The following is an 11772-nucleotide window of genomic DNA, read 5'->3' as shown; positions in this document are numbered from 1 at the left end:
TTAACTTTTACACATGGCTCTATCTGCTTGTTTCCTTGTCTTGTACTGTAATACATCTGGAGGGACCTACTAATGCATCACTTGCGTCCTTGTGATGTTCGCTGGCGTCGTTTTTTTGTTTGTTACTGTTATTGTAGGGAAGGTGATGGGTATGCTTGGATGATGGGATGGATGGCTTGGCATGGGTGGACGGGGAAGGAAGGTTAGATATCCTGGGGAAGGCACGATGGGGGTTATAGGAATCATGTCGTCATCTTCGTTTCTTCGTCTCTGATTACGTGATTTGCCTGCATGGGAGCGTGGAATGGATATGGGTACTATCGGTCGTCCTGGTAAGCCATGTTCTGTCTCTTGCGGCGGACCGCTCCGTCCTGTTTGTTATGGCAGCGCTAATGACGTCAACAGCGCGGGGCAGGGTCGGCGATATATGCCTTCTACTTGGTCTTTATCGGTTCTTTCCTTGTCTGATTGCAATTCACGTCATCCACTTCGTCCACATCCATGGTTGTAGTGCGACGACGCAGGCCAGCCGCACTGCTCAAGGCAGAGACGCCAACGAAAAGAAAGGAAGATGGATTCCGTCGTCCGTTTCGTTCATGTGAGCCTCCAAAGTAGCTCACACTTAGATCTCGAGATCTCCGTATCGTTGTGGATGTATCGTATCCAGGACCGCACTTCACAGACCGTCTCGGGTTGAAGCTCACTCTCCAGGGATGGTTTTCGTGAGAAAGAGGGTCCCCCTGGCACCATCGCTACTATCGAGTAGGTGTTGCTGGTGGGTCACAACACAAGCTTCTGGGTCGATCAGGCCTAGGCCCTTGAGCCTAGACGTTACGCCCTCGCAGCGTCATATGCGGTACACCTGACGCTGTGTGAGTGTAGGTGGGAACGATTGAAAGAGCTGCTTGTAAAAGATGGAAGAAGTTGTTAGTATGTCGATGCGCCGCCGCTTTTGTAGGCACTGCGAAGGCGAAGTAGAATGTAGCACTGCCATGGAGAGCAGGTTGGCGGAGGTCGAAGCTGGAGGCGGAGAGGACAAGATTCTTATACAGGCAGCTCGGGTAGTGCAAACGCATGCAGACGCGCTAGCCTAGTTGGGACTGGAATTCATTGCTCACCATTGCCCGCACGAACTGGACAGCCTCTTGCTCACCGACTCTCGTTCGTAGATACGACAATAGTGATTTTGAAATTGCTCGATCCACCAAGCTGTCACCAGATATTGCCACCGCCATGGTTTCTGACCGACCTCGAGCAGCCAAACGAGAAGCGCCTTCGTCCCAGCGCTGCGGACGTCATCACAAGAAGCCCAAAACGCTGCACAATGCAGCCGAGTTTCGCGACAAAAGGGCGTCCAAGAAGAAAGGCAAGACCGACAAGAAGGAAAGAGTGCAGGAGGACCCCAAGGCTCGCTCCAAGCATTAAGGTAGCTGCGAAAGAAGGAAGCGTGAAGTATCGTATTCGTACTGTTGTCATCACTGAACAGCCCATTCTGATGTTTGAGCCCTGCGTCAAGAACCAAGGCTTATCTCAGGGCACCGTGTTCAATTTCCTGTTGAAGGATGAGGTAGCTTGAGCCGCTTTGGTTGGCATTGACGTTGAACATAGGCGAAAGAACGCATGTATAAATAATGAATACATGGCCTTACGGCATCATTATATCATTGTAGTCAGACGCGTTACTGACTACTGAAAAGAGGCAGAATAACACTGTGGATACTGTCAGAGAACCGAGACGCCTACATCAACGTCGTTATTACACTTCGCGCACTTTGTATCGGTGGTGCGTTCTGCAAAAGGTTCTGTTCAGATTCTTCCGAGCATGAAAACGTAATGGGTAAACGTCATGGGTATTTGTGAAGTGTTAAAATTACTAATGACATCGTACTACTGTGTCATACTACCCGCCGCCTTTACTTTTGCTAGAGTATGGTATATAAAAGAAAACATGACTAGCACGTACCATCAAAGAGAGTCGTGAAGTGCCCATAAGGAGATAATAAAAAGGTATCGTAACGCCCGAAAATGCTCACACCATACGAATTACCTACACCGTCTACCACTTGAGACGGTCGAAGAGGTTGCGGCTCCTGACATCCCTCTTCTTGCTACCACCGGGCAGCGCGCTCGTGCAGTCGATCAAGTCCCCCTTGTTCTCAACACCGAGCATGCTCATCTTGACCATTGCGCTTACAAATGCTGAGTCCCACATACCCTTGCTGGCGGCAAAGGCGATGAACGGGCCGGCAGTAAGGGGGTTCTGTGCAAGGCTCTTATCGGAGGGGAGTGTGAAAGGAGCCCTACCACGCATGGTCTCAGAGTAATATTTGTTGTCCCAGGTGCCGACAGTAGAGTCGAGGGCAGAGCCAGCTTTGGAAGGGTCGGTGAAGCGTTGTTTGGCGGCAGTGTGGGCGCCGATGAGAGCGGCGAGGTCGTAGGGGGAGAAGCCTTTTTGCGCTGAGAAAGTTGTTAGCTATGAACATGTTAAAGACTAGAGATGAATGCTTACCAAAGAGGCCGACCAAGTCCTTTGCATTGGCGTGACCGCTAGGTAGAACGCCGAGAGCGTTTGCCTCGCTGGAGTCCTTGCGACCAACCTTGACGGGGATAGTGGGTCCACCAGGACATGTCTTGACTGCATGTGCGGCGGCAAATTGGATCAGATCGGCAACACCGACCTTGGTCTGGGATGCGACATTGGCAAGGTTACCGCAAAGGCGCTCCATACCGCGGTTCTCTTTGTTAGAGCACTCGTTGGCGAGGATGAGAGAACCGTCGCATGCGCCGTTGAAGCAGTCATGGAATGAAGATCGGATAGCAGCGCGCGCAGCATCTGTGCATTGGCCGTCCCCGAGGAATTGTTGGGTGAGGGTGGAAGAGATTTGAGTCCAGACAGCAGGGCATTCTTGCGCAGGTTCCTTGCCGCCGCCACCGAAGATGCCGTCGAATATGCCGAAAATCTTTGCAAGGGTACGCTTCTCTTGTACTGGCGCTGGTGCTGGGACGGTCCAGTCTTCTTCCCGAATGGTGTAGTTGGAGTAGGCCTGGGCTGTGCTGGCAGCCGCAAGGCCAGAGATAAGGACGTTGCGAATATACATTATGTGTGAAGAGAAGATAGTGGTCCTATCGAGTGAGTGTCTAGTAGGATGAAGAATAAGATAGGATAGGTGAGAAGTGCCGAGAAGCGAAGAGCGAATGACTGTGATGACCTGAGATGATAATGGTAAGAAGAGAGCGATGAACATTTCTTCTTATACACTGTAACATGTTTCCGAGAAGTGGCAAGAATAGCAGCCGCGACTCATGCTTACATCTAGCACTGTATGAGTAGCTGTCTCCTCTGACCCCGATTCCCATGGGTAAGCGTTGAAGAGAGGTGCTGGAATAGATGTGACAGGCCGCTAGAGCAATGGTGAGGAAGACCCACGCTACTGTTTTGGGAGTACGGATATACGCCACTATGTGACCGGTGGAAAGCTCCTGCTTGAAGCGTGACATGTTTTAGCGAACATGCCAGTTATGCTCAAGCTTGCGATGTGGTTCCCGGTCATTCATCTCACGAGATGTGGTGCATCTGCTCATGGTCCTTGATCATCGTGCCATAATTCGCCAACTCTGCGTGGCGGTCATGTAGTGGATCTCACTCGCAGCAGCTTCAGAGTCAGGAGATGCATGCAATGCTGCCAGTACTGCATTGTTCTGAACGACGTCGATACTGCTCTGCAGAGCCGAACTCTCCGTTGAACGCTTTCTGGTGTCGCATTAGCAAACGGACCGTTAGTTTGGAAGGTGATACCCCTTTCTGTCGAAACGTGGGAATTCTAAAGAAAGATGTGGGGGTGTTGTTTATTGTTTCAAGACAGCTTCAGACTAGTGAACGTGGAGGAACTGCAGTGCCGATAAACGATGATCAACACGGCCCCGCGGTTTGGGCCATGGACGCCCTGCGTTTGAGGCGCAGGATAGGGCTTGAGCCTGACCATATGAAGTTTAGGATCAAGAAGTGGTTGAGAATGGGCTAACGTTAGCGACTTTAGGTTCCTGGCATCGGTGCGGCTAGCACGTGTCGCGCATCTTCGCTTCGCCTTCGGCAGGTGAGCTTGTAGCTAGACACTGCCGGGTGGCAATAAGTCTTTGTAAAAAGAGGTTGATAGAGCTCTTTCGACGTTGCCAATTGATTGGGCAAGGTGGAGACTGAGATCCATTCGTGTTTGCAATCCTACGCTTCGGAGAGGGAAAGCCGCATCGTAGCCCTCGCGCAGGGTCTTTGCCGTGCCCTGTCAACTGTTAGAGATACAACCTGGACTCCACAGCCAATTATCTTAGACCCAATAGTCGCTTCCTGTTTGACGATGCGATAGCGCTGATGGTGTTGCGGACATGCATGTCGGAGACCCGAAAGTGGAAATCCCTATAAGGATAGTCCAGGAAGGCGATCCTTTAGCGAAACCTTCTCCCGCCGAATTGCACCCTTGCAATTACTCATGACCCACCAACTTCGCGAACGCTGCCACGCTTGCGACTCAAGCTCTCTGGGATGGGCGATGGAATACCTGAATCCGACGAACAGCGTGAAGCCGTCGAACGAGGTGGCGCGACCCGCGTACCGCTTATCCGTGATGCGGGCTCGTTGCGCTATTGAAGCAGTGGGATTGTCGCCAGCATCACCCACCGCCTCGAGGTCGCAACATACGATGTGGTGTCCGAATCACACGCGAAAATCCGCCCATGTCGTACAGAAGGCGAGACCTACATCCACGCCTATCGCTCCATCTCCGAGACGAACGCCACAACCTCTGTATGGCTCCGCAATTACCCTCCGGGCTCTTTCGCATCGCACCGCTGGCACCTCCCCGGTCAGCTATCGGAATACATGAACAAGTGTCGGCATTGAGTTGGATGAATAGTTGGACAGCATGAATGCGGTGTGTCGAGATGCGGCTGCTAGATGGGTGAGATGGCACAAACTTGCTCTCACAAAAATCGGCGATGAGGAGAAGGGTGGGGTCATTGCGACGGCATTAGTGCTGACAATACAGCTCGGTGTCGCGCAATTTGATGGACATGCAGAGATGCAGTCAAACAGAGGCTTGAGGAAGGATGGATAAGCGGCGCTGAGTGTCGAGGCGCGTGTCGAGGTCCTTCGCGGTTTCCTATTACGCGAAGTCGCGTGATTCCGCGTTCAATGCGAAGGCGCGGCCCACTCTCCGCAACACCACAACACGAATTGGACGACCGGTAAGTGCTATGGAAGAAGCAATCAAGCAGAATGCATTTCTGCTGCAAGAAACCCGAAAGCCGCCGTAGCAACGTGGGCACATCACAGCGCTAGTGCTGACGATCTGGCGACTCACGATGCATTTGCTCAAAGATAACAAGAGTTGACTAAGTCACCGATGAGCAAGCTCAAGAGGGGTAAAGAGCTCGTTTGTGCGACACCGCATATATCGGAAGACGCTCTAGGATGCGACACATCACATGTACCTCGCAACACCATACCACAGGCCCGCCGCGACAGCCACAGCAGACGCGCCCAGCGCAGCAAAACTGCCTCCTTGGAGCGAGACTCTGGATCCCGAAGATGTGAAAGCGTCCCAATCCGCGTACGCCGGGAACATACACTTCAACGTAAAATCTGTTTGCGAGCGACTGGAGATTGTGTTAGGACCGCGCATCTATATGAGTTGGCCCGGAGATGAAAGACTCACGGATACATGGTCGAATTATAACCCTCCTCATCCATATACCAACTCTGACAACCCACAAAAACGGTCTTTTCCAGATCTTCCTTCACATTCTCAGTCCACGCCATGACGGCTTGTTTCTTCACCTCGACGCGGTCGACCTTGCCGCTCAGGATTGGTTTGATCATCTTGAGAATGTACGAGACCGTATTTTCGCTCGTGAGGATGAGTGAGTGATGGCCATTCGCCGTGTTCGGTCCGACCGCGATGAAGAAATTCGGGAACCCATCAACGGCCATTCCCATGTATGCAGCCGGGCCTCCACGCTGTTTCCATACTTCTTGCAAGGCTGTTCCTTCTCGACCGTAGACTGAAAGCGGGTGCAACCAGCGGGTCGCCTCGAAGCCGTTGGCGAGGATGATGACATCGGCGTTGATGCGCTGTTGGCCGGATGTAGCCTTCCCATCGGTACCCAAAACAAGCTCTTTACCATCCACAGCTTGAATAGGACGATTGGTAAGCGTGAACTTGGAATCCTGCATGCTGGGCAACCACTCGGTATCAAAGACGCGTCTCTTACATCCATACGGATAGTCCGGCGTCATGATATCATGGTACTTTTCCGGCACGATCTCCTTCATCATAGCCAACTGTTGTGTTTCGATCGCAGCACGCCATTTCTTGTGTTTCATCTGGAACACGGTTGACCAAATGACCTCCACCAGCAGATATATCAGGACGCGATTTACATATCCGAGGAATGGAAGCCACTTGTAGACCGAGGGTGCGTATTTGGCGTAATTTTCTTTTCCAAAAGGCTCGGAAAGTCGAGGCATTACCCAGGGTGCTGATCGACCAATCTGTGTGAGTGACATGACTTTATAGGGCTCCTTGAGTAGCGATGGGACAATCTGTGCGGCGCTACATCCTGTTCCGAGAATCACTACGTCTTTTCCGTTGAGATCAATGTCGTCGCGCCAGCGCGCAGAGTGGAAGACGTCGCCTTTGAAGGTATCGTGGCCTAGAATGGAAGATGGCCATGGGTTCGGCTCTACAAGGATTCCCACACAGCTTATCACTGCTTTAGCGCGCACGACTTCTTCATGCAGGTATACGGACTCGCGACCGGAAGCGGTTGCTCTGTCTTCTCGATCTCGGGTGCTAAGATCGCCGGTACCAGGAACCAGGTGCTGGAGTGTTACCTCCCATTGCGCGTCGGCCTCAATCCAGCGGAGTTCCTTTACGTCGGTGTTCAGCTGGATATGAGAGTTCAGTTGATACCTGCCCGAGATCTCGTTGAGATACTCGCGGAATTCTTCGCCGGTGGGATACAAGCGTTTCGAAACGTAGTTTGGTGAGAAGGAGAAAGAATATAGGGAAGTAGGCCTTGTGATGTTCAATAATCGTCGTTATGAGCTCGCACGATATCGCTTACACGTCGCATTGCTTCGTCACAGTCAGTGTTGTTCCGATTATCGTGTATGATGAGACTTACTACTCCTGGGTACCGGTTAATCCACCATGTCCCTACCACCGATCGTCAATCAAGGCAATCATGAGATCGCTCTTTTGACTCACCTCCAATACCAGACTGGCGATCAACAATCTTGAATTCTTTCAATCCGAGCTTTTGCCTCAGTTGACTTCCAGCCGCAATACCTGTTGCACCCGCCCCGATGATCAAGACGGGATAATAAGTTGTTTTGCGTTTCTTTACGTTGTTCGGGCTCGTCATATTAGATACTGAGACAAGAAGCACAATACAAGAAACGCATCAATCAAGAACTCGTGTACCTATGTGCGCGACTGCTAACACACAGATTTGAAAGCAGGGCGTTGGGCGCCTGATGCCGGTGGTACATTAGCCGTAGGCGTGAATCCATGCTGCAACCTAACCGCTCGTTCCCTAGTTTGATTGGTCATATACGCGGGCGCATCCACCTTGGGGTGTAGGATCGTGTTCCTGCAGGATCAAGATTCTGACGAGACGGGACGAATGCGCCGTTCGGCGTCCGTGGATTGCGTGGCTTGATTGCGTCGGGAATCTCATCGTTAATAACATCGTGAATTTAATCCTAACCAGGAACATATGTCAGCCTAGCACTTCCATACCACCATGCAAAAGTCCATCCAGAATACCCTCGCAATGCCCAACCAATAATGCCAACATCGTGAGACAAGCTACCAAACCGCGAGTAACGCCATCAAGAACATACGAAAACTACGTTCACTTCCCACCAAAGATCCTCTTAATATCTGCAAACTTGACAGGCTTAACAAGGTACATGTCCACGCCTGCCTCTTGCGCATCCTGTTGATCCTGCGCACTCGCGAGTCCAGTCAATGCGACGATATGCGATTTTGGCAAGCCGTTCTTGCTCTCGAATTGGCGGATATTACGTGTACTTGTCAGACCGTCCATGACGGGCATGCTCAAATCCATGAGTATGAAGTCGAAAGGGCGGGCTGGCGGTGAAGAAGACATGGCTTCTGATTTATACGTTTCGAATGCTTCGAGACCATTGGTAGCTTCCACGTAGCGCAGATTCTGCCGTTTCGCGAATACGACGAGGAGCTTCAGATTGATGGCATTGTCGTCTACGAGGAGGACACGTGGATTGAAGTATTCACCGCCTTCGCTGTGGGTGGGACTCAGAGGCGTGGTGGTGATTGGGAAGGGGCGCGGTGGCGGTGGGGAAGGCCATCCGGCGGCCTCGTCAGCTTTTCGCGTTGATACGTCTTGTGGGAACATGTCACTGAGACTTCGCTGAGTCGAGGCACGCGGCGGTGCAAGAGAATGAAGGTCGAGCTGCACTGACGAGGAGCTCATCGATCGGCTGATGGGTCGCTCGTTGTTGTGTTGTGAGGCACGTTTCTGGCAAGATAGGAGTGTGCGGGCGAGCTTCCGAGGTCCACAACTATAAATTTCATCAGTAATCTGGTCTCAAGCTTGCTCAAGTAACACTCACGGCTGTGTGACTATTTCAATAATCCAGCCAAGCGCTTCAATTTGTCTCGCAAGTTGAGTCTCTGCTGCTACTTTCTCCGCAGTATCTGTGCAAACGCAAACTACTCCTAGCGGTGATGTGTTATTGCGACTGGCATTCGAGCTCTGCATCAATTGGTAGAGAGAGGGAGAGTCGATGAGCAGAAAGTCGATGTCAGTGACTGAGATGTTAGTGCTGGAGTGCTTCGAGGCGACGATCTTCATGTCAAAGTTCTTGCAAGCGTTTTCCATAGACTCCTTGGTTTTCAACCCCCGCTCGCCACCTTCCGTGTCAGTCATGTCGCAAACGATAGAGACAGATGTGCCCTTCAGCTCTTGGGGTGCTCTGACAAGAGCATGATCCTGGTGGGCGTTCGCCTTGGAACCAATGGGTAGGCGTATGCTGATCTTGATGACAGTGCCAACGTGGTGGGTACTTCTTACTTCGATCTCGCCTTTCAGGGATTCTATGATTTGCTTGACGATCGAAAGACCCAATCCGGTACCGGAGCTGAAAGGGTCCTCTTGACTGAACGGCGAAAATAACTTTGTCCGCTGGTACTCCTGCGACATTCCCCGACCGGAGTCTTCCACACTAAGAGATAGGTCCATGAAGTTAGCGGAGCTTTTTTGCTGTATCATGTTGATGGCAATATAGCCAGAGTCGGTATATTTGAGCGCGTTCCCAAGTAAATTCATGACAATGCGTCGCAGGGCACCGGGCTGCGATCTCACGATCCAACTGACGTACGGGGCTACGATCAAAGACACAGCGACAGAGCCGTGTGTATCTCTACCTGCCACTTCGTTGCTGCTATTGGTGTCTTGGAGGGACGTTGTCGCTGCCTTGCTCTCAGCTTGATCGTAGATCGCGGCTCCTTTGATGTGATGTGTCTTCCTGAACGTGTGACCAGCACACACAGTGTCACAAACTTCCTCGACTAGTTGTGCTAGATCAAAGTCTGAAGTAACACCAAGAATCGAATTGTCAGAAGGCTGTCGCTTGTTTCGCCCCAGGCTTCGCTTGTTCTGACCAGAGACTTTCTGTAATTTGTTGATCTTTGCGTAATCAAGCACGTGATCTATCGTATCAAGCAGGGTCTTGCCGCAAGTTTCGATAGAAGACACCAAAGACTCTTGGTATGCCGATGCCACCGTCTCGCGTAAGAACTCGACAGATCCAAGGATACCATGCAGCGGCGAACGCAACTCGTGTGATATTGACGCAATGAATGTGGTTTTGGCACGATCCGCTTTCTGCGCATTGAGTCGTGCTACTTCGCTAGTCACCGAGTTTCCGAATGCTTGCAGATATGGGAGTTCGTTATCCGGGCTCATCAATCGTCCGGCTTGGGTTGTCCAGATAAAGCCACCGGCGATCCATCGTTCTGTGGCCGGACACCAGAGTGGCAGGAAGATAAGGCTTCTCACCTTTGGCAGAACTTTGAGGAACTCGGTTGGGATGAATCTTTCTCGCTTTTTGCGCGTCTTCTTGGTGTTGCCGGCGGGTTCGTCGACTGTACGATCGGACTGTTCTGTCTCGGAACGTTCAGACTTCTCATCAGAAGAGTTGATGCCCATACCATCCTCGTTGTAGTTGAAGAACTTCCCGTACGGATATCGATGGATATAGCGCTCCATGGCAGCTTCATTGAAGCTGAAGTCTGTGTGCACTAGGGCCGCATTGCCTTCACGTAAAGATAGTCCGACCACAGGACAGGCCTTGCTGTCAGTCCCATTTGCATCGGATGCGCCATCCACGGCGACGACTGTCTGTTTCTTGAGCCTTCGTGAAGCCGTCGAATCGCCGGTATCAGTGTTGTGTGTCGCACTCTCATCGCTACTACCGGCTGTGCGATTGTAGTCGTAGAGATGGGTTCTTATCCCAGCGGTCGAAGTGTCGAAGAAGACGACACCATCGGCTTCAGTACTCTCGCGAATTATACGGGCGGCGCTGTGGAAGATACGAGCTGCGTCTGATTCGGCGTCACGCTTTCGGTGAGCTTGTCTGGCAGGTACAGACGTGTTGTGGCCTTCTTCTTCGTCAAGGGCTAGTAAGCGCGCGTTCTCGGTCTGCTTCTCCATAGTGGTGGGCCGGTTGCCGTCTTCTCGGCTGTCCTGTAAAGAAGAGCGCTCGATGAACTGAGTCAAGCCGCGTACCATGCGCTCACCCTTGTTGCGGTCCATGCTGTCTTTGGCCAGCTCGAGGTGCTCCATGACGGCGGCGGAGACATCTTGCATGAAGCGCAGTTCGCCAGCACTAATCCCATCGCGAGGCTTCTCATCAGATACAGCATAGACGCCGATGCGATGGCCTGCTTTGGTAACAATTGGGACTCCAGCGTAGAACCTCACACCAGGCTCACCCTTGACATAGTCCCTGTCGGCGAACCTGGGGTCTAATCTACAATCCGGTATGACCATGCATTCGCCCGTGTACGTGCCTCCATCATCCTCCTTTGCCGTGTAGGTCGAAGAAAAGGTATGGTAGCAGACAGCATCGGTCTTGGTCAAGATGGCATTGCCCAGCCAGACCTCGTCCTCGGGCTCTTCGGCGACGGGCTTGAACAGCGAGAGGGTGCGCGTGGCCTCGGCAAGAATGTACTGGTGGTGCGAGTCGATCAGCGATACCATTGCCCGCCGGGTGTCAAGTCGCAGCGTGGCGAGCTGCGCAAAGGCAGTCAGGGAGCGATCCCTTGACGTTTGGGGTTGGAAGCCAGAGTAGGTCAGGCCTTTACCAGAACCGTCGGCAGCGTCAACCAGGCTCTGTGCATCGAGCCATGGGCGGTAGTACCTGTAAGCATCCTTAGCTGCAGCCGACGCGCTTCTATCGCACAACCCAAACCTGTGGAGATCGCGCTCGCGGGCTGCTTCTGGCCACGAGTAGCCCATGGTCCTAGTGTGTTCGTGGGGGACTCAGCATGTCCTTCTTGAAGCGCAGCACAGCACAGCACGGTATAGCAGAGTATCAGTCCCAAGGGAGAGGCACAACGGTGGGGGGTTTGCGACTGGCAGCGAGGGTACTTGTCCGTCCCTCTTGCAGGCGATGGCTGCCGCTGTCGTCCTTTTTGGGTGGCATAGTAACTACATCGGTGCTAGGCG

At 52.3% G+C, this 11772-nt stretch overlaps 3 protein-coding genes across 3 annotated transcripts; all 3 read right to left on the bottom strand.

Annotated features, from left to right (window-relative positions):
• Positions 1-2056: 2056 nt before the first annotated feature.
• Positions 2057-3098, bottom strand: J4E83_002874 (uncharacterized protein; the record flags this gene model as incomplete). Its single annotated transcript, XM_049329815.1, has 2 exons — positions 2057-2457; positions 2510-3098. 2 exons carry the CDS (start codon positions 3096-3098, stop codon positions 2057-2059), a joined length of 990 nt encoding a protein of 329 aa, XP_049191494.1.
• Positions 3099-5704: 2606 nt separating this feature from the next.
• On the bottom strand, positions 5705-7419 carry J4E83_002873 (uncharacterized protein; the record flags this gene model as incomplete). The annotated part of the gene is made up of 2 exons (XM_049329814.1): positions 5705-6999; positions 7263-7419. 2 exons carry the CDS (start codon positions 7417-7419, stop codon positions 5705-5707), a joined length of 1452 nt encoding a protein of 483 aa, XP_049191493.1.
• A 492-nt stretch (positions 7420-7911) lies between these two features.
• On the bottom strand, positions 7912-11562 carry J4E83_002872 (uncharacterized protein; the record flags this gene model as incomplete). Its single annotated transcript, XM_049329813.1, has 3 exons — positions 7912-8602; positions 8654-11464; positions 11516-11562. The coding sequence occupies 3 exons, from the start codon at positions 11560-11562 to the stop codon at positions 7912-7914; spliced, it is 3549 nt and encodes a 1182-aa protein (XP_049191492.1).
• Positions 11563-11772: the final 210 nt, after the last annotated feature.

The sequence above is a fragment of the Alternaria metachromatica genome (genome assembly GCF_023757995.1).
Source record: "Alternaria metachromatica strain BMP 0045 chromosome Unknown scaffold_4, whole genome shotgun sequence".
Lineage (NCBI taxonomy): Eukaryota > Fungi > Ascomycota > Dothideomycetes > Pleosporales > Pleosporaceae > Alternaria > Alternaria metachromatica.
This window is presented reverse-complemented; position numbering and strand designations above follow the sequence as displayed.